We start from the raw sequence: 23,757 nt of genomic DNA on the forward strand, positions 1-23,757 counted from the left end.
TCTTTTCAGTCAGATTCGAGCTAACGGCAGAGAACAGAAAGTTGGATCTCTTTAGCAGACCTCTGAACAGACACTTGTCATTTTCATTTCATGCATTACACGGCGGGATCTTTGCTCCGTCTCCCCTCACGTGACACGTCTAATAAATCTTGCCCGTTCTCTTTAGGTCAGGCACTCCATCATGGCCCAAAACGGGGGGACATATTCTGTATGGAACGTGTCCCCCCCTGACTGTCCGGCAGGCTGTCGGTCACTCTGTCCTCCTCTGTGTCCTTGTCTGCAGTGTCATTCCACTGTGGGACAGATGTGATGGGACTGCTAATGCCCGTCTGTCTGCTGCACACAATCCGTTTAAACCAAGAGCTGTGTACTTAATATTTTTCATGAATGCATTAGTTTGATAAGCGAGAAGGGTAAAGGACCCACAGCGGAAGAAGGTTACCACTTGTTTTGTTTTCATTTTATCTTTACAAGAGATGAGAAAATGCATCAATAGTCCAACAATGATTTCTTCAGAAATATTGTAATTGTACTGTTATTATAATATGACAATCAATATTCTGTGTACATATGTATATTTTATGTTTTCCCCCAAAGAGTATCTTGTAAAAGCAGGACTTTGTGACAAAACTGAGGCCACTACACACTGTCTGCATGTAATAGTAGAGTACTTTATTTCTCGTCAAAGAGTAAATAAGAGCCGACAGCAGCGCTCTGATTGGCTGTAATAGTTTCATTTCGACATCTGGAAAACACTTCTTCTAACGCTGTGCACGCTCCTAAAGTGAACGTATGTGGATATTAATGACGTGCCAAAGGTTTGGGACAGCTTGGAACTACAGGCAGTTACAGTCCTCCTCGTCCTTTTAAGAGGTATTGTGTATGTATTGTGATCACATATATACTCCATATATACTCCATGATATTTCTATTGGTCCACATGATTCTGAAACCCAGACTATACATTTTGACCATATTGTTTTTCTGCTTGTGTCTCTTATTCTTTGCGTGTCCATTCTGTATTCCATTCTTGGTGTTCCTTACAGGACAAACACAGCTTTAAGAGGACTCAAGAGGACTTCAAGTGCTTTATAATTGAAATGTATTTTACATTTGTGTATGGGGGAGTATGTAACAAGTATTTCGAGAGAGTTTGATAACCAAATCTGAATTATTTTCACTTGGAATATGAATTAATTGAATGTACTCTGTAGTGCACACCAGGACTGAAAACGGCTTTTGACAAAAACAGAGGATAAACCTTTGCAGGATTATCATTTATTTATTCTGTTTTATAGCGACACATTTGTAGGTCATTGGGCCCTGATGGTGTTTGTGGAGGCCTCCCCTTCAGACACAGTTGTGTAGATCCATTCCCTTCTCAGTGTACAGGGTGAGCCACTTCTGTACCAAATGAGCTCTGAGGCAAACTCCCTGAGATTTACTTTTCATGTCTTAAAATCATTGTAAATCATATTTGTTGATGTAATCCCTTATTTATGGAGTGCTCCATAGAAAGATGGGCATTTTTTAAACCTTTTTCAATGTAAATCATGGTAACAACAGCATATTTCCATTTTTCATTTAATACATTTTGTTAGATCTTCATGTTACAGTTAATCCTCCATAAATATACATTATTCACTCAGTGATCAAAATAGAACAAAACAGTCATGTCTTATTAAAAGTGGTAGTGTTTAAGCTACAGCTCCGAGGCCTGATCTCCACAGACACTACCAGACGCTAAAAACATCACAGACAATATGTTACTAGCTCATCACAGCAGCATACTGCTACAAAGTGCACACTTCATGTTTGTATGCTCACTGGCATTGTATGTACAGGCGACATGTTGGAGTTAGACAATCTATGTATTGAACTCAAGTTCTCTAGGCTTTTTAACCCTAGGACGAACCCTGGGCTTCCTTGGCTTGGCTCTTTTTTGATCTGTGTAATAAACTTTAGTCAAGGCTTTGATACAGTATTAACGGTGCAATATGTTACTTTTTCTTCTTCAATTATAAAATATCTCGAAAGACATGCATTGTTGCTGTGATTGGGGTCGCCTGTCCACAGAGCTCAGCAGTAAAGTTGAATCGAACTTGTGATCTAACGGCAGAATCTTACTGGTTTAAAAAGTAAAATAAAGAGCGGTGGAACAACCCGATCAACTGCTGGGTCACTTAATCCATTTATCCCACTGTAGTGCCCGAATACTTTTGAATTAACGCCATGTTTAGTATTTAGCAGCCTTGGATTAACATTAGGCTGTCTGAAAATACCAATCCCCACCAGAAAAGTCACATAGTGCACCTTTAAACTAATACTCTAAACTTTACTCTACACAGCCCCAGATGGTCAGAAAACTGCGTTATGAAGTCAGTTCCACAAAGAATGTTATTACAATATAGAAACCGGTCCTAAACAGCTGAAACATGTAGGTCTACTTGTTCATGGTGGTGTTTTTTATCATATTCAACAAAGCTTTCTCAGGATGTAGACGTATCATCAATAGAATAAACCTACTTTTCCTTGCCATGATGTAGCGAGCTGTATTTTTGTTCTACTTTCATCATTTTCGTTCAAAGTGGTACTTGGACACACAGCGCAAAAAGCAGAAAATCGTCCACACAATCAACCATTTGAATGTAATTATGTCCAGAATGTCATGACTCGGTGGCCCAAACACATATTGATCTCAGTGAATGCAAAAACAAGTCCATCTAGTCTTCACAACAACAATCGGTCTAGTTCAGCCATTTTTGTCAACATGGTCAAAACAGTGTCACCAAAGGTCCCACACTTCTTTACAGTCTGGGGAAATCACGTCCACACTCGAGCCATTGCGATAAAATCAAAATAAAATGGTTCAGTTCTTGGGGAAAAATTCACATCATCCTCGGATTCCACCAAAGTCTGAATCCTTCATGAAGCTTCAGCGATGACGAGAAGGAAAAGAGCAGCGCCAGGAGAAGAGCGCCCGGATGTGAGCACAGATGTCCGGACGAGCCGCTGCGAGTGATGGCGTTCGATCTGGAGTCGTCCAGAGGGTGGTTCTGAACGGCCAAACATGAAAAGATATCAATAAACTGCAGAACGGAAGTCGTACGATGCAATGTGACCGCGACGAACCTACCACACAGAGAGCAGTGTCGGCCGAGAGGTTAGACACCAGCTTCTGAGCCTGCGAGATCAGAGACAGGTTGGAGTACAGCGGCGGAAAAAGTACACAGTAAAAGTATCACATCAAAATCTGAATGCTTGTTTTGAAAATACATATTAAGAATACTAATTTTGTGTGACTCTTTCTTCTGACGGTGTTCAAAATAAATACTTAACTAAAATCAGGGGAATACATTGTAGTATTTGATCATGAAATATCACTGCACTGAATTACTGAGAAAAAATATAGTAGAAAACTCAGGTCTTGTAGTGAATTTCCCTTTTCTAATTTGTTATTTAAAAAAAAAAGTTTCTCTTATCTTCAACAATAATAAATAAAACAGTAAAATACTGCAACTGGATGTGAAAGTATACACTATACAGTACTCTCAGTAATGCAGGTATTTAGTGTGCTGTAATTAAATACAAGTACTTGTTTGAAAATGTACTTTTAGATTAAAAAATAAAAGTATATCACTCTGATTTTGAAACTTTGAAAGAGTCAAATGTAGTGATCTTGATAAAGAGCTGATTTTCACAACAGTTGCAATTTATAATACTTTTCAGGTAATTTGCATTTATTATATAATTTTACTTTGCTCAAACCTGGGAATTGAAGTCAAAACCTAGTGCAGTACTTCCCACCACTGTTGAAGTACATACTTTAGTGTGTACTTCTGCAAGTTTAGTTTGAACTTTGATATTGTGTTTGTGTCCATCTTCTCCAGCCCCCACAGGACTTAAGACTTTGTTAGTTGTTTGTTCTTATTGGCTGCAGTTTAAGCTTGTGACAGTTCAATGCATTAAAAAGTTCCTCGCACTATTATATTCACATATCTACGAGAGTCCAAACAAACTCTTCTCCAGATGCAGAGATGGACCACAGCGCAGTGATAAAGTGACTCCACAGTGCTTTGGGAACATAATAAACACTGCCTGGGCTGCGTTTTAAGTGGAAAGAATTGTAAAAAGCAGCCAAAGAGAAGAATGATTAATTGCTCTATAGGAGGTCTTTTCTCCTCCACAATGTTTTTTTTTTTTGCCCGGTCATAAATCATATTATCGCTATTAAAAGCCAATATGATCGAGTGTCGGCGTGCAGCATGTGATATGATCTCATTTAAAAATATAGCTCCATATATAGGATTATCAGAGGAAAGCGGCGGTTCAGAGTTGGAAAAGTGGAAGTCACACGAAGGCCAAAAGATGTTCAAAGAAAGTTGTTCATTTACATATATAACTGATAACCGTATATTGGAATTACTGAGCAGAAATGGACAGACATACATTTTTTCCTTTACATTTGGCTCTGTTATAATTATAATTGAACATGACTAGTTTTATTACTCTACTTCTATATTGTTTTTATCTTAATTAAACCTGGAGGGACACAATCAAAGACAATATTAAATCATATAATTATTCAGAATCAGACAAGTCAGAAACTTGCCTCGTGGTAAGGTGCAATATAAACCAATAAAGAAGAAGATGAAATGCAAAAAAATATATAGACTGCGCTAAAATAAGGGCATGCTAAATATGTAATGATGTGTGTAATAAGTTTGGTGCTCAGGGAATGATGGGCAGGAGATAAAACTTGAAACTAAACTTCTGCAAAGGTGGTGCTGAGGTGGAGGAGCTGAACTGCTGAAAGAAGAGTTTAAAACCAGTTGACTGAGCAGTGATTGGCCGAGCTGAGTCAACTCTTCTAGTCTGAACCTCTGCTGCTGCTTCGTTTTGAACTAATAACACTTTTAGCTGCTTGATTAAGACAAAAGCTATAATCACAAGTAATTGGCTCATTATTGAAATCAAGATTCAAACTATTGCCCTAAACCTACACAGTCAAAATGAACCTGTGGGGAAAGTATAGACCTAACACGATAACAGAAATGTTTTGTGACACTAGTTTTCAAAGAGTTGATGAGTGTGATAAAATGTAAATATATGATTATATTTGTGTGTTAAAAGTTATCTGCATCATTAGCCTGGGGGGAGGGAAAGGCATGTATTTCTAATAACATGTGTGAAGATGTTGTAGAAGCAGCCGTGAGGAATGTTCCTCCCATCCTGGGGACCAGATGGGTAGAACATTCACCAAGGTTTTTATCTCTAAAGATAATACCAAAGAGTCGTAAAAGACAAGTGCCTTGATGTGAAGCTGACCAATGAGAAATGTGACCCGCCTCCTTTTTATGTATGATTTTAATAAAATGACTTGTAAGAGGGAGGAACGCTGAGAGTGATTTTGGAAAGTCGTTCAGGTTGCTTACAACATCTTGACTCGGCTAAGCCTTCCTCTCCCTTGCAAGCCACACAAAAGACTGACGTTTCTGTGTCGTTTAATATTCTAAGTTGAATTATGTTCTCTGACTGTTAAGTAATAGCATTGATTCATGTGTAATTTCTTGACAATGAGACGAGTGGCTTTGGTCAAGGTTTTGGTGGCAGAACGGGCAAAAAATACAAGTTAATTCACTGTATTTGTAGTTGAATAGAGCAATAGCTGAAATCTCTATAATACATGCACTTTTGATCTTGTTTTTAATTTGCTTGTTGTGTTACATTTGCATTTCAAAGTACAAAAACACCATATAACACTATATAACATGATACGTTACTATGTTTTCTGGATAAGCACTATGTTACATTCATACTTTAGTTTTTGTTGTCATTTCACCATTTAGTTTTTACGTTCTTTGTTCCTTCTACTAATGTATGATATTTGGATGCAACTGTTGTATATATACTGTTGTATCTGCCCAGCTCTGGTAGTGAACTGCATAAACATGTAGAAACACAGACACATAAATCCCCATTATCACTGCGGGACACTTCTGAGGTCACCGTAGCGACAATTAACTTTGACGCGACAGATTTGGAAAGGCTCTCTCTTCACTGCGGGGCTCGTCTTTCTGCCCAGGAGCGAGGATCTATCAAGGTGTCACGGCCACACGTCCGTCAAATCTACTTGTCCTCTTCGAAATCCTCCTCCGACCGCTTCAGACAAAAGAACCCGTGAAACCGAAGACCTCCGCAAACTCTTACCTGCATCCCGCAAGTGTTGAAGGAGGGGTCGGCGTTGAGGTCCAGTCTGCCCATGTCCGTCAGAGTGTCCAGGGAGTTGCTGCCGTGGTCCCTGCTCTTGGTGCGGGTCAGGCCGGGCGCCATGGCGGTGGGCTCGATGGGAGGCTGAGGCTGCCACACGCCCACGTCAGTGCCGTTACCGAAAGCCTGGATGGCGTTACCTGCAGCGACAACAGCGTCCACCAGCAGACAATTAGCATCTTTTAACATTCTTTCATCTTCTGGCCTCGCGTTCCAGGTGGACTTAAAGCCACGTTGTGTAACTTTCAAGACTATAAAATGACAGTGTTTTATTTTGGATGTTTTTGTTGCACTAGAATGTGTGAAGGCCTGTGTTCTGGCTGTGAGCGGGCTGCATCGCCATGACATTGACACTTACTCTATGCAGCCTGGGGGAGGGCTTAATCCTGTTTGTTTCCATGGAAATGCTATGCCTTTAGATATAATATTCCACAGTAGAGGTGGGTTGAATGGGTGAATGTGGTTTTGAAGATTTGCACAATTTGAATATTTTCGTTTATAGTAAAATATGCACCAAAAGGAGCTGATATATATGTTGTAAACTGTCAAATAAAGATATAAGGTGTTATTTCTCCCCTTTTGTGATCGATTTTGCAGACATTTCACATTTGTCTAATACGAGGGACTGCAGATGGAAAGTAGCAGTGGCTAAATCTGGTGCAGATCATCTTTTCTCTTGAAGATTAATGATTTTGTACATGGTCCTTGACAAATAAAGACTAAACTTAACTACTTTTAAAGATGTTTTAACACATTTCTGCTGGATCTGATGATCGTTATCAGGATACACCAAAATCCACCTAGCATGGCGTCACTTTAACTTAATGTGTAAAGACACTTCTAGTTCTTGGTACATTTGAATGACATAAACAACAATGAAATCATCTCAAGGTATAAACAAAAGAAAGATCTGAGGCACTCCAACAGCCTGAAGAATCCTTTCTAAGAAAAGGGATAAGCCTACGCGTTTCGGCCACATGGGGCCTTCTTCAGGGCAGAAATGAGTCCAAATGACGCCAAGTGATTTAAATAGGCCTGAAATGAGTCACATGACAGAATCACATGCTACCCACATGACAACAATTGAAAAACATTAATAAAAACATGAGGTTGTGGTATGATACAGAATATATCTACGTAGGGAAAACCAGTTTGAAATGACAGTAATAAGCTCCACATAGATAAGATTCACATTCAAAACAATTCTTAAACCATTTACAAACATGTTTTTAACCAACCAGAGCTCCAGACTTCTCCCATAGAGATAAGTGTGTGTAATAAAACAGTCAGCTATTATAGGGAAGTCAAAATCCTCATTCAGTGTCAAAGCTTTGAAGGTTCATATCCAGTGCTAGTGTTTTTGTGTGTAGCATGTGGACTCTCGGCTAAGAGTCATTCTGTCATGTGACTCATTGTCTATCTAAATCACCTGGCGTCATTTGGATTAATTTATTCCCTGAAGAAGGCCTCACTAATAAAGGATTCTTAATCATGTCGGAGTGCCTCGGATCGTTCTTTTGTTCATCTACCAGTTCTCGCCTCCTGAAGAGCACCTGACCTTTCCCTCCATCGACCCTCTGAAGTGCTCATCTTTCTCATACATTATCTCAAGGTAGGTCACTGAAACAAGCTTAAAAAAACTTTCCATAATAAACATATAGTAGACATTTTAAACCAGTGTCCATAACTTGAAAAGACAAATCAATTCTAGATGTTTGCTTGACGTTTCTAATCTTACTTTGAGAGGCAGAGTGTAGCCCTGTAAGGCTGTAACACAGAGGGTTGAAACTCAAAACACGCTTTACCCAACCGCTTTTACAGAAGCAACATTCCAAAACAGTTCAGAAATATTGTGCATGAGTAACATAACCTTTGCAATCCGTCTTTTTGCTCATAATCCATAAGAGAAATTGCGCTGGATTAATTAGACCAACTTAACGCCAAGTCAATAATGACGTGAAGCAATCTAAATGTTTTGTATCACAGTGAGAGCAGATTGAGATGACAAACTCACGTAGGCAGCGGTTGTCTGAAAAGAACTGGCTGAATTTATCACAGTCGGGTTTGTTGTTGCCGCTGCTGCTGCAGTCGCACCAGGGCGACAGGCTGATCCCCTGCGAGCGCAAGTAATTGGGTGTCATCACTGTACCTGCAACAGCACACAAACACACATAATCTGACAACGTCTTATGAGCATTTGATAAACATAAATAATACAAATAAATACACCATGCGCTGTAATTAGGATGACTAATTTGAGGATAATATTATTTGCATTCACGTCAGTCTCGCCTTAAAATCCACTTTTATTCTGTGGCACTGTCAAAGTTGTGTGCTCCTGTGTTCTCATTTATTTAAATTTATTTGAATAATTTATTGCAATTTTAGGGTTTTATCATTGTTTGTTTGTTTAATGGTTTTATTGTTTTGGGACGAGTAAGATGCAAATTACGCTCTAATGATACCTTTTGTAATTTTGTGTTTGTGCAGCACTTTGGAAACAGTTTTGTTTATGAAAATGTGCAATGTAAATAGAGCAGATTTGAAATTATTCAGACACACTTCTACAGCAGTTTCTAGCATGTTGTTTTCCTTCCTTGCACCAGTTTTCAAAGACAAAGACCATTGCAAACGCCATTTTTTTAGATTTTCTGACCCAGACTCCAGCAATCACACTCATCTGAGGTTAAACTAATCCAAATCTTCATGGTTCTACATTTGATCAGTTGAACTTATCTACTTGGATGGTAAATAGTTCATTTCAATCAATTTGACAGTTCGATCGCTGGAGCTGCACTCGCATACTGCCGTTGTGTCCTTAGGCAAGACACTTAACCCACATGTGAATGAGTGACAGTCAGTGTTTGGGGTGGTCTGAGTGGCTGCAGGCAAAGCATATCAGCTTCTGTTAATCTGCTGCAGGGTGGCTCCAGTTGTGGTCTAAATAAATGCCATTTAACATTACAGGGACATATTATGCAAAATAAACGTTAATAAACTTGTTACATCTTTGTTTCCTCTTCTTTCATTTACTCATAGTTGTGGTTAGATGGATTCCTGCACTTTACAAAAATGAAAATGACAATCTGCTGCTTGCTACAATTAAATATCTCTATAGAGGCGGGGCTTATCAGTTCTGCATTTTTGAACAGTCAATGAATCTGTTTCTATTACAAAACCGCTTTAGATCAATATTGCTGTTTACAATGAACCAAAATGTAAAGCAATAATCTACGTTTGTTACAGTTCGATACTACCTGTAAATAATACCTGGGGAAAAAAGCATCATACGTCTCCTTTAAGGCTGATCAGTATGTTTCTAAGTCTTAAGATGGGTTTGGCAAATCCACTGTGCTGGGTTTATGTGATGTTCTGAGAAGGTGAGGGGTGGAGGTGGAGGTTCACCCGAGTGTAACCAGTGTGAAGCCAAGTATGACTCGTGCTGATTAAAATGTCCACCGCTGCTCTCCTCCATTCAATCCTTATTATTTCAATTCAATGGGACATAATTTTTTCTCAATAAAACTGCCACAAGGGGAACGCGTGATGAAAAAAGACAGCCATTTCTGCACATTGGACTGGAATTTGTCTTGAACATTTTGAGCTGGACTGGGTTGACAATTGTGAAAAGCTGCTTGACGATTTAGTGTGTACGGAAATCAAGAAGGAGAAGTGCTTACCAATGAGGCCAGAGTACGACAGGAGACAGTCGGCATAGTTCTCTCGCAGGCAGCCGGAGATGGAGCGCGGCTCGGGCTGACAGTTGCTCAGGAAATCTGCTAATCTGGATCTGTGGACACAAGTGATGGTTTACGATGTTGTCGGAGTAAAAGCTAATCCATAGTTTAGCTTCACATTGGGTTCAAGTTGACCATTTTCAGGAGGAGCTTCAATGGAGAGAAATATCCACACAGAATATTCACAAATTAATCCTGGTTGTGGTTTTTTTCTCATTGATCAGGATAATCTTGTAGTCCAAACCCAGTCAATTTAAGGCCCACGGGCCAAATTATGCCCGCAAAACAATCTGATCCGGCCCATCTTCTAAATATTAAATAATAATAATTTGGCGCTGGTTTAGTCCTTGTTTAATTCTGCTTTAGACCTGGTTTGGTCACAGATCAGACCTGGTTTAATTCTGGTTTAGTCGTTTAATTCTGGGATAGTCTTTGCCTGAGCAGCCAAGACCACACACTTTGAAAATACATTTTTTCTGAAATCCTATCCAGCCGCTCCGATTTCCAAAGGGCGCGATTGACAGGCGGATTAACCAATCATGTCTAAACAAACATAAAACGAAAATAACACTGAGGACTGAGAAACGTCGCTGATTTCTGCAGAGTCAAAAAGCGATGCACTACACTCAATAATCTGAGGTAAATCTGGGGTAGATTAAGTTATAGATTTTGTTCTAAATGTTCCAAAGATATTTGAGAGGAGACGTCTTCCGCATTTGAGGGACACATGACACAAACTAGCGGCGGTGATTTGACCGGTCTATGCTTTTTTTGACGGATAGGATAGTCTTCGTTCAGGCCAGTTTTGTGAGAATATGTCACAAAAGTCAAAACATGTGAAATTTCTTCCACATACATTTTTAGGGGTGCACTCTTATGACCTGTATGTCTCCATGGAGATGTTATTGCTTTGCCTGGAATGTTCCACAATATGAGATTAAAACAAATACATTAAAAGTGGTGTTTTTATTGCTTGAAAATTTCTAAAAGATGCATTCTTACTGTGAGTGGGATTGCCTCTCCTCAGATCTGACCTGTAATTTGGCCTGGTGACTTTAACTGCATTGGACTCCTTGGAGTTTAATGTTATACTTTGGAACATGCAAGACAAAGCAATCACAACGGACACACGTGCCCTCAACCAGAAGCTCACACAGTGCAGACTCCTGTTGATATCACATATACGCAGTGATGGAGTACAAAGTAAAAATACTGTACTGTCAATTTTACATTGACACTTTACTTCATTACATTTGAGAGCAGCTATCTGTACTTTCTACTCCACTACATTTTTAACTGGACTAAAAAGTACAGTACTTTTCTTTAATGGGTTTGAGATCGTCTGAAATGGTCATGGTAACATTCTGTATAAAGATTAAACAAAATATTTGAATAAAAATGACTGGATAAATTAAGTTATTGATTCAGTCGCTTCTTTTGACCAAGAATAAATACAGTTCTTTATAAAAAAAAAAGTGGATTACATTTGATTTTTCAACTAGTACTTCAATACTTTCACTGATTTTTCTTTTTACTAGAGTAACAAACGTGAGCACTTCCTCCATCATTGCACAAACGCAATCAATTGGAAGTTAAAGCGCAAAATAATATGTAAATGTCATTTTTTTTATTCACTAAAAAGCAAACATGAATTCTGCCTATTTTCCGTACAATGTCTGAGAAAGCCTTCAGGCGTTCAGACCTGCAGATGTAGTTGGCCTTGCAGGTGTTCTGGAGGGACAGACAGTTGGGCTTGTCCTTGTCCTCATAGGAACACACCGGAACAATGGTCTGCCTGCGGCGCTCGGCACAGGCGGTCTGGTCCCCTGCTGGACACGAGCAGAACAGCATTCCATAGCTGTATTTGGTGGGCACCTGTTCATTCAACAAAAGGTGACAAGAAAGCCATGCATTAGTCACATCAAACAAACCCAAATTATCCTGAATAAAAAAATGAATACATGCATTTTATGAAGTCTTTTGATGGTTAACAGAGGTCTGCGTGAGCCTCTGAAAAGGGAATAGAATCACAAAGTGGCCAATTACCTTGTCAAAGAAGTGTCGCAGGGCCTTGTGGCATTTGCGCTTGTTGCAGACTTCAGAGGCGGAGACGCGGCTGGTGCAAGGGTTGATATAGGCAGAGCGGTACTTCTTACACGTGTCGTTCAGGTTGCACGCTTTGGCCGCGCTCAGGCAGTTGTTCTCCCTCGTGGAGGGAGGCTCGGCTAACACAAGAAGAGGCAAAAAGCAATATTTAGCCTTCTAGCTCCAGTTTAGGAAAGGGCATAGAGGTTAGATATAAAGGATGTGATTGCAAACAGAGGAGAATGTAAATAACTCCAGATACAGAGAGAGAGTCATGCTAAAAGTACAGCTGATTTAATTTATATGTGTACATTATGAATAATATTAAAACAAAGAAATGAGAAGAGCGCTTTAGTCTCTGCTTTAATCAACTTTGAACAACAATGAATCCAAAAAACTCATCAATTTGAACAATAGCAACTGCCAAAACGTCTCCCTACATCCTTTCTCAGTTCTTTCACATTAAAACATTTTGTGTGTGAGACGTGCATAATAATAATAATAATAGTAATAATATAATAATAGTTTTGTTTATTTGGATTTTATTAATTTTGCAAAGATATTATTTTTCAAAGTGCACTGTATTATGGCCTCTAAGTCTGGATTACATATTTATTCGTGCCCTTACAGCCAATTCAATCAACAAGTGTGTAAATGAAGTCAAATGTGTATGTTGGACTTTATCACAGACTGCTCAATAAACAATATAAACAGAAGAAGAAAAAAAAAAATCACAATTAAACAAAGAGTATTTAAATCTGAACACTAATAAAAAAATGTCTTGTTCCAGCATATTTTGATTCTATAGCACACATTATTCCTTGAAATATTTCCAACAATACCAAACGTAAATCCTGCCTGCGCACTTCTCCTCAAGGTCACTTCTCTCCTGCGCTACAGCGACACAACTCAAACCAACATAAGGTCTCATTTCTGTAGCTCTAAACCTGTTATTGCTCCACTGATTGTGCGCACTAACACGAGCGTAGCCTTAGCCGTTACCGTGGAAGAGTGCATTTAGGTAATTCTGCCTTTTTGAGATGGAATAGGAGCTCAGTGCCTCTCATGCTCTGTAGAGTGATTACATCTGAATACAGTCTTGAACCTCAGGTTAATCACACATTACCAAAGCCATTACTTACATCTGACAAGGGCCATCAGATCTCCTGCTGTTTCAGACTCGAGGGGCGCGCCTGTGACACCCCCATGTCAATTGTTATTACACATAACCGTGTTCTTTAAATAGGCAATTCATTAAGGATATATTTGTCATACAGAATTCCAATACTTCACGTTTCCATTTGCATTTATTTGCATTTCTGTTGGATGCTGTCCCTGATATAACTTTTACTTTGGCCTTTGTTGAATTGTTAAAAACTACACTGTGTTTCTTTTTAAATTGAGTTGGCAAAAGTCATTTCCTGTTCCACATTCCAAAGTATTTAAATGCTCCTGTAGAGTAGAACGTTGCAAACTGACAATCTGAGAGGCACTACAAATTTGTCTCTTGTTTTGGTTGGTGTAAAGTTCTAGCTCAAAGCGAGGCCACCATAGAGCACGTCACATGAGGATACCTAGGGGCAAACGCTGTAATCTGACCTTTGAACCTTTTGCAAATACAATGCAATTTTACCTGAAGAACCCTAATTATGGTGTTCTTAGGGCTTATTTCCAATGTGACACAACAAGAAAGTCACAATACTTAGAACAGAAAGTCATTGTTAGCTTGGCATTTGTCATTTACAACAAAAAAATCACATATCATCAGAATGTTCAATGATTAACTATGTGTTTGTTCATAATCGCTCATGAACAAATTGGAATAGTGACACAATGAAAGAGGAAAAGCCCCTTATGAATAAATGGATGACACAAACTACACCTACACCTCTACAATTTAGGACTGACATTATAATGGACATACAATCAATGGAAAAGATCACATTCAGACTTATTTTCAAAATGGACAATGGGGGACTCCATTTGTGAACAGTGAGTTTCTTTGAGATGTTTTTACTTTTGTTTTCATTTCTTGTTTTCTCTCTGGTCGTGTTTTGTTCCAGTTTTTTTTTAAACAATTGAAAAAGAAAGAAAAGAAAAATGCAATAGTAAATCTCTTTAAACTACATTGATTTTTCATAATTTGTGATATTCTGAGGTTAATCCCAGTTTCTCCATTGAAATCACATTATCTCCCACTTCTTTTTGTTTTAATCTCCATTATGGAATTTTAAATGTTTTGTTGACACATTTTTAAAGGGTCAATTAATTACATTCCTACATACATTATTGTAAACGAGACTTAGCTTTTAGTACTTTCACTTGGGTTACAATATATTATGCACAATTTGTATTCAGGTTAGTAAAACAAAAAAATAAATATCAATACATTTGTTACAACAGAGAGTCAGAGGCGTCACCCGGAGCCGTTCCCAGCACCCTGCAGTAACTCTGAGGTCACTGCTTTCTCATAAGCCCCTCCCTGTTCCAGCAGCCATCACACTCTTTCTTTTGTAACCCAAGAACTGACCTATGATGAATATGTATCTACTTATTGATCCGCACAAAAGCACCGTGAAGAAATCCTTTACAGTGGTGTACCCAAGACTGGATTGTAAAACTCTAAACCAAATCTATTGTTTGTGGTCTGTCTCAATGTAAAGAGCCAGCCGATGTAAACTCTATAAAGGGGGAAATGAGACGTGCTGCCAGCATCAGTAAACCCAGCCAAAAGTGTATTTGTGTAAGTGCCTAAATCATAGTTGGCACAATGAGACATTTTCTCATCGGGTATTAATTCAAAAGTGGTGCAATGACCTCAGCATATTGTCAGCACGTCTGGTCAAAGCACAGTATTTGGTGTAAAAAGTACAAATATTTCACTGTTTTTCAGAGTCAAATGTATTGATTTAAAACAAAATATGTTTCCATATGTATTTATATATTTTTGTCGGGACTTGATAAATACATATTATTAATAAATCAAATGGCAGTATGATCTATACTAAATTCATAAAATACTATATTTGACTTCCTGATACTGTACTTAAAGTCTACATGACAGCTTCTCTAATCTCTAATCATGACTTAGTTTGGTAGGATCGCACCTGTGGTAAATATTTTCTTTTTTTAATACGAGTTTAAAATGACAGGAAGTAGTGCTGAGTTCTAACAGAATCTCTCTGTGCTATTGAAAACACAGAGACAAAATTGACAGTTTAAACAATCATTCAACAAAATAATGATGTTATATATGGTATTATTGTTTTTCAAATCATAACTATTTTGTAATTTATACATTATATTATGTAGTGTATATTATACATTACAACAATTGAACAATAAAAACTGTATTGTTTTAGCTTTTGGATTTCTTGGATTAATTTATACTATTGCACACATTTTCGGCTGCCAATGGAGACGGTACAATGCTGAATTTGACCAGACATCAAAACAATCCTCAACCCTAGTATCATTGAGATATCGATACTTTTAGGGTTAGGATTAACGCAGGTTAATCGCAGGTTAATCCTAACCTTAATTACGGTATATAAAATATCCAATGGGCCTTTCTGAAAGGTGGACTATGTGGAGGGTCCATCACCTGCTTGTCTTCATAGAAATATTATTATGCTTGGAATGTTTTACTGTGTAGCACATCTGTTTCAAGTACAGTTTTTTATTGCTCAAAAATACTTTGGAAAAACATATCACATTTTTTGTTATGATTATTGTGAGGAAAGTCTGCACAATTACAGAGAACTTGCCAACAACAGTAAAATCTTTCATTTGATTTAATTCCCATAGTCTAACTAGTTGTGTGTTATAAGTCTAACACACTAGCTTGATGAATTTGAATTTTCTTAATAAAATAAATAAAGTTAATGTGACACAGCCAGATTAAAAAGGAAGTTACATTTAGGTGAACTTTTTGGACTTTTTTTTAACTTTGGACTTGAAGTAAAAGGACTTAAAATTGGTTGAAAATGGCCACAATTATTATGTTTTATTACGAATCAATCATTAATCACGATTCTCAATTAACCGAAAAACCTTGACATCCTTAGTTCTGACTGACTTCTGATGTTATTGGAGACAATCACGTGAGGAGCACCTGACCCTTCACTAGATTGCACCTTTAAGTAAATACCATACTACAAGGGTAGATACAGACATGGAGAAGACTAAAGTGAGCCAACAGCACAACTTTGTATAAATAGCCAAGAATAACAATGTAGAAGAATAATACTGATTCTTGTTCCAAGAAAGAGAAATCAGCTTTTTTTTCTAATCTAAAATCAACACAAAAGTAACTTAAAGTTGTTGTTGACTCAGACCCTAAAGATAGGAGTTAGCGTTTTGTGACTTGATTTTGACATGTTTGGAGATCAACATCACTGGCATCTGACTAATGGTGCATGGACAGCTTGTTGTATTTTGAGTGCTGTGTTCAGGAGGCTGTGAAAACTCATGGCTGGGTGCACCTGTCCACTGACTATGAGACTGAATCACTCTGCCACATATCCATTAGGTCATGAGGTTAGATCATCATCGCTGCTCGGCTAATGGGAACTGGATTTTGCCCTATTTATTACAGCTCTTAAAAAATACTGGCAAAACTTTATACAGTATGGCTGAAATATTGAGAATTTAATGAGACAATAGCACATTTTGCACCAATTTCAAGCCATGAAGTTGAGAAAGGAGTGGACAAAACCTTCCTTCAAAATAATATGCAAATTATTCCATAAAAACAATCTTATAATTGGAGTTGGAAAGGTGATTTAACTGAATCACAGTCGAATCTAGGATCCTGTTTAAAGGTGCCATTTTGAACACTTTTAACCACTCAAAAATATATATAACATTTCCTTTTTTTCAATGTTAATTCTCATAACAATGGTGACTCCTAAACCCACGGATAGCTGTGAATATTGTTCCAGCCATGTCCAACCCATTATCTGAAGTCAGTGGCAGAGGACCAATCAATAACTTGACTCTGTATTGGCAAGTTATCAATACATTTCGTTGTGTGGAATTTCCCAGTAATGGCTGCACATATGTTCTACTAAAAGTCCACCCGAACTGAAGTCTGTCTTGTGCATCAGGCCAAACAAAAGTGGAACAGTAGTCGCATCACTGTGGTCAGTGAGCCGCTGAATGGTTCCCCCAGACGGATTCTAATCTGCGCCTCGGGCCACAGACACAATGAGTAGACTCGTCATCCCAGATCACATCACATTATTCTCCCCGACCAAATCAACTCCTTCTGCATGAGACCTAACAAAAGTGTTTTTATTAGTTTTGACCCTGGGTTGTCGAGTCAGTGTTTTCTTTTCTGATTCTGCTTAATTTTGTAGATGAATATTCGTTGGTGTGGGGCCAGACAAAGAAAGAGGGTATTGAATTTGACGGTCACACGACTCCAAAACGGACTGAAACCTAATCTTACCATAGACCTGCTGTGGCAAAATCTATAAAGTGCACTTTTAAGCCACAAGAAGAATTTGTCAATATTGTAATGTATAGTATCTGGTGATATTTAAAGCTGCACTATGTAACTTTCTGGAAGCGCATCTGCCACATGCTTGTCTCTATGGAAATGTTAGCTTTACCTAGAACAGCTACATAGTCATAGTAAGAGGCGTAACTTTTTCCTTCTTTTAAGATGATTCCTGACAACGTTTTAGTGTATTTTAGCACAATTAATTCAAAAGAGTCTTGATAGAGGTTGTTGACATGGTGTTACCTCAGAAAAGTAAAAAAAAACATGTCGAAATACAGCAGGTGGCGCGGCGTTATCATCGCGGTAGCATTTAGCCCAAAGCTACTGTTAGCATTCTTGCTTATTTATACAAATCTGTGCTGTTGGATCACTTTAGTCTTCTCCATGTGTGTATTTGGTACATTATCACACATAAAGTCCACATTTGTGCCTGTAGTTGTTGAACTGTGGGTGACAGAGCAGCTCTTCTACATTGAAATGAATGGATTGCTTCCCCCACATAAGGTTCATAAGTAGTAACTGTATTTATGTTCCACTAGAATGGCGTTAAACTTATCTATCTCCATGGAGAAAAACAGGCTTTGTTACAGATCCGACTGGTGAAGATGGCGTACTTTTTTAGCAATAAAAATAAACAAAAACAACTGAAGAATTGCACGATAGACACGTTAACGTCGCACTGTAGAAGATTCCAGGCATTGCAACAATATCTCTATAGGATACTCTGCACCTTTAAGACAGGGAGAAGCCTAGACATCATAAACACAGCATGTCCTACATTGTAACTAGTCATTGTACAGAGCATTATGTCAGAGCCTTTGCCAAAGGCCTTTCTTAGATTTACAGGATTAAGGTCACTTGTGGTAAATGGTTTCCGGATAGCTGACCTATTAATCCCTGAAATGCATATTCAAAGTTGCCTCTTAATCTCTATATTAAGCTATAACTCCTCTTGCTTCCAACTTGCTGGGTCTAATGATGATGAAAGAGTCACCTACAGTATAAGGAAAAAAGTCCATTAGCGAGTAAGACAAATGCACAAAATCTGCAATTAAACATTCTAATTGCTCTTAGCGTCAGCAATTTCAACATCGTCTTTGTTTTCTGAGATTTGAAAGCCCTTTTATTTGAGCGAGAATGCGATTAACAGAAGTTGCATTGCTAAATCTTTAAGTGCGTCGTCACTATTGAGGCTCAGAGGAGAAGATGGGATAACTGCTTTGTCTGTGTCCAACTGCACCAGCCTTTGAAAAATACTATTAACCATTATGTTGTCACACACGGCACGCTGCCACTGTGATGCACTAAGTGGGTTCTATTGCTGAGATGTTTTTTCTGGCTTGTGTATTGTGTCTGGCTCAGCAGCAGACCTCCTCCTCCATCCAACCATATTAAAAATGCTTTTGTTCTAGGGCCCCAGTAAAAGCGTGCAGATGGTTAATTGCTGTTGTCTTTTTATCTAGCTGTTTTTGTGCATAATATTAGCCTTTCTAAATATGCGCGCCCATCTCCAGTCACAAACCAGCTACAACTACAATAAATATGGATGATTTTAAGCTAAGTACCGTTCTTGTTCCAAACAGACAGCTGGGCGATATTGACAAAAATATATTGCAATATTTTTGTTGATGTATCCCTATAAAAAGAGTCAAATTATATAAAAAGCTGTTAAAACATGTCTTTAAACATTTTTTTTTTAACACTCAAAACAACATTCACAATATTATCGACATTTTCAATATATTGCCCAACCATAAAGCAGACACATACGAGTGATTGAAGTAGGACATATAATATTAGTGTGTTGCCCAAGGACACAACAATAGTTAACATTACATATACACATCAAGTTTCCAATTAGTAGATGCAACAATACAATTAAATCCCTATAATTCTATATATTGAATGTGATATTGAACTTTTTGGTTGTGTTTTCGTCCATCTTTTTAGTTCTTTGGTCATTTAAACTTTGTTCCATTTGGTTTTGTTGTCCTGTCCAAACATGTATGAAATACTTCTGAAAAGGTCCTATTATTATGTCAACATTAGAATGGGTTCTCTTACCACAAAATAAACACAAATCAGAAGAAGCAAAGTCTATGACATGTTGTTTTCAAAAGATCTGCTCGCTGCTGTTATTTTCCAGGTATTTGACCAGTAAAAGCCCAGATACAGAAGCTCAAGAGAGACAATTCACCTTCAAATAGCACATGACTGCATTCGTGTAACAATGGCCAACAAGCAGAGCTCTCCAGATCGCCCTGAGAGCTGACAGTGAAATCTCCTAAATGACTGTGTATTGTGGAACAGGTTGCAATGCCACATCAGAGCTGCTGTTATGGATAATGGCTGTTGAAAGCGGAATCCCACGGCAATAGTGAAGAGTGGCGGTGGAATAATGGCAGATGTGTTGACTTAAGCCCAGTTTGAAGTGAAATTGAGACATAATGGCTGTGTAGCTTTACAGTGCACAATGGAAACTGCCACTGATGTAGACTGTACCTTACCGGCGATAATGGGGGCCAGGCGGAAGACGTCAGAGAGGCGGCTGTTCACAGGCTCGTACGGGGAGTACTCCAGCAAGTCATTGCCTGCACAACAACAGTATGCAACTTTAAACGGAGCAAAATCAAAACTTTTATGTTTTATTCAAAGAGTTGATTTATTTTTTTGACTTTTTGTCTCATTGCTGTTCTAAATGGAAAGTGTTTATTTTTTTGTAATTGCTGCCCAAGTGTACTGAACATCGATGTCTTCAAGTATTTTGTGCTCAAGTCTGGTCTTGGCACCAGTGCAGGGACAAAACCATTGCTTTGGCAGAGATCAAGTCAGTCCAAGAGTCAGTGGTAGAACTGGAGAAAAATAAATAAAGAATAAATATCATATATATGTAGTTATTATGATTATTGGCGTTATATTGAGCAAACTTGATTGGGGCCATTTAACACAAAAATGGCAAAATGTCTTCCTCCAATTCCAAATTCTGTTCCAAACCACAAGCTCTTACAGATGATTGGCTGTAGACTTCTCCATTAAAACCCCCCAAGCATAATTTGACTATTGGACATGACCTGATCTCAATCTCAAGTCAAATTCCATTAATTGCCCAGCCCTGGCCAATAGTCTCCCCCCAACTGTACTTTTCCATTACCAGAAGCTCAAACTGTATATAAGAAAATCAATCAAACACAACTTTATAAAAAAAAAAAACACACAAAGCTATTACAAAACGCACCACCACTTTTCACTCTGAACACTTTTCTTGACCTTTCCCGCCGAACTGAGCTGACATTATACCTTGCAGACTCTGGAACATGCTCCAGAAGATCCGGAGGCAGTTCTTCTCCTTCTTCATGCCTCGCCTGCACCGGCACCGGTACAGCGGGCTCTGCTTCACGGCTTCGATGGCGCTGCGGCACTCGCCCTGCGCCTCGGGGCCGGTCACCGCGCTGAAGTTGCTCTCTCTGCCCGCCACGCACTGCCTCATGGTCCGGTACTTGGTGCTGCAGCTGTACTCCCGCAGACACTGCTCGCTGGCCTTTACGCAGTCCATTGGCACCGAACGGGACGCGCCGGCACCCTTCAAACTGGACCCTACGTCTGACAGAAAATATGTAGTAAAGTCAAGGAAAAAAAACACACAAAACGGGAGATCACACTGAATTTACCCAAACTGTGTCCAATCAATCAACAATATGACACAATATGACACAAAATGACGCGCAAAGTACACATGCGCCTTAACTTTACGCACGGTTAAAAGACAGAAATGAACGTTCCATTTACCTTGCAAGGATAGAACAACGACTAAAGTTGTCAAAAGCATGTTTTTCTGTGACTTTCACGGTCGGGAATAAAACTAAATCAGATGAGAGAGTTAAAGTGGTCCCCTTGTCTCCACTTGGAACACATCACGTCGATCCAAACGCGGGTAATGCATCCTTTACATCCATCATTGTGCGTCTCGGCTCTCCTCATGCGTCCAAGAGCGCGCGCCACATGCGGCTCAAACGCGTGTGAAACTGAGATCACACAAAGAAACGCAAAGATGTCAAACTTTCTGGTGACTCAAAGCCAAGTCTGAGCAAAAAAATCAAAATCAGACGCGCGTGAAGTTGTGTAGTTCAACTTTGTCCTTTAGCGCGTCCTTGGCGGACCGGGGAGCGTGTCGGCGCCGCGGTACATTCCCCAAAAGTCGATACATAAATTCCGTTAGTGGCGGAGCGCCGCTTGATCCGTGACCGGGCTGTTCTCCGCGTGGACTGCGCGCGGATGAACAATTGCAAAGCTCCAGACGAAAACGCGCCGTGACGTCATGTGACCGCCGCTCCCGCCGGACGCGCGCACAATCGCCCTAATGAGTCGGAGCGGTTTAGAGGCTCCTCCTCGAACAAGACGACTAATTGATGGCCAACGGGGTTCATCTGTCAGAACGGGACCGGGATGTTTACGGTCAGCCACTTTGGCAGTAACGCACTTACTCACGCGTCTTCTACGGGACAGAATGTGATGATGTTCAAAAGGTGACCCAGCAACTCCCTGATAAATGTGACGCACGGGCCTCTACAATGTGCAGGTTCTGGTTATGTTTGATTGGTACGTTTTATGTCTCATGAATATTATAATTTGTGCAGCCTAAATAAATAATAAATGTGGACGACTGACAGAATTGCAAGTTTAGTATTGCTATGATAACAACTGAACTAATCTCTCTCTCTTCTATGGCGAGGAATCTTTGTAGATTTAATTTAATACAAAACAGCAATTGTGCTTAAAAAAAGGGAGTGTCTACAGAGCCGCGAAACCTCCATGTTATTTTGTGCCGCGGCTCCTGAAACTGGGCTATTTGACCGCGCCGGGTTAGAGTTAGGTCTTGGGGTTAGGGTCAGGGTTAGGGTTAGGGTTAGGGTTAGGGTTAGGGTTAGGGTTAAGGTTAAGGTTAGGATCAAGGTCAGGGTTAGGGTTAGGGTTAAGGTTAGGGTTAGGGTTAGGGTTAAGGCTAGGATCAAGGTCAGGGTTAGGGTTAGGGTTAAGGTTAGGGTCAGGGTTAGGGTTCAAATCAAATCAATTTATTTTTGTAAGGCCCAAAATCACAACAACAGTTGCCTCTGAGGGTTAAGGTTAGGGTTAGGGTTAGGGTTAGGGTTAGGGTCAGGGTTAAGGTTAAGGTTAGGGTCAGGGTCAGGGTTAGGGTTAGGGTTAGGGTTAGGGTCAGGGTTAAGGTTAAGGTTAGGGTCAGGGTCAGGGTTAGGGTTAGGGTTAGGGTTAAGGTTAGGGTCAAGTTCAGGGTTAGGGTTAGTCTGATTTTGTACTTTAAAAAAGTACAAAATCAAAGCAGTAGATAGACAACAAGCACATAAAAATACAAAATGTCTAAAATGCATGTTAAAGCATCATCAAATAATCAATAATTGAATCTGTTTTTTAAAACATGCGATTGACTGTGAATGTTTAAGACTGTCTGGCAGCAGAGTCCAGCATTTATTAGCACAGCGACTGAAAGCTCTCGCTCCCTGACCGGTCTCAACTCTGGACATGAGCAACAGTTCACTCCCCTTTGAAGGGGAACAGATAAACACAGAACACAACACAAAATAACCAGAGAGTGTACATAAAAAAAATAATAACACAATCAGACATAAACTTGACATAAATACAAACATAATCATGGCACACTTGAATTGAAATAACGTTTGGTCCAAAGTCTGTCAAATGTATCTATTTCCAAATTAAGTCCAAATGTCATTTTTTCCATTTGTCTGATGTCAGTCCAGTCTTTTATTGTTGGTGAGGTTACTGTCAGCCATTTCTTCATTATAGCCTTTTTTTTTCCTGCCGCAAAGAGTACATTCCAGAGGTATCCGTTAACTGTGTCCATGTCAGGAGTTCTGAGGCCCAAGTACATAGATAACAGTCTGCAGTGCATGGTGAATTTCAGTCCCATTTCTGAACAGGACAGTCCTAGAACACATGATAGTGGTTTGCCTCCTGTTTCTCCAACAGTCTGCTTTTCCTTGGCAATAACGGGCACTTTGACACAGTGTTATAGAAGATTAAAATAAAAGCATGTGCGTGGGCTTTCATCTCCAAAACCTGACTCTTACTTCATCCTTCACAGAAATATGTGTGATGGTCAACGGAACAATATTATTGTTCCGT

At 39.2% G+C, this 23,757-nt stretch overlaps 1 protein-coding gene across 1 annotated transcript; it reads right to left on the reverse strand.

Moving 5' to 3' along the window:
• Positions 1 to 1,576: 1,576 nt before the first annotated feature.
• Positions 1,577 to 21,583, reverse strand: LOC140369180 (GDNF family receptor alpha-1-like). Its single transcript, XM_072456450.1, has 10 exons — positions 21,385 to 21,583; positions 20,896 to 21,198; positions 20,106 to 20,189; positions 12,054 to 12,232; positions 11,710 to 11,882; positions 9,951 to 10,060; positions 8,285 to 8,419; positions 6,211 to 6,410; positions 3,137 to 3,184; positions 1,577 to 3,056 (listed from the first exon to the last, which is right to left on the reverse strand). Exons 1-10 carry the CDS (start codon positions 21,422 to 21,424, stop codon positions 2,889 to 2,891), a joined length of 1,440 nt encoding a protein of 479 aa, XP_072312551.1. The 5' UTR covers positions 21,425 to 21,583; the 3' UTR covers positions 1,577 to 2,888.
• Between the last annotated feature and the right edge of the window lie 2,174 nt (positions 21,584 to 23,757).

The sequence above is a fragment of the Eucyclogobius newberryi genome, unplaced genomic scaffold (assembly GCF_026437365.1).
Source record: "Eucyclogobius newberryi isolate DKJ021-1_F unplaced genomic scaffold, fEucNew1.0.hap1 SCAF_20, whole genome shotgun sequence".
Classification (NCBI taxonomy): Eukaryota; Metazoa; Chordata; class Actinopteri; order Gobiiformes; family Gobiidae; genus Eucyclogobius; species Eucyclogobius newberryi.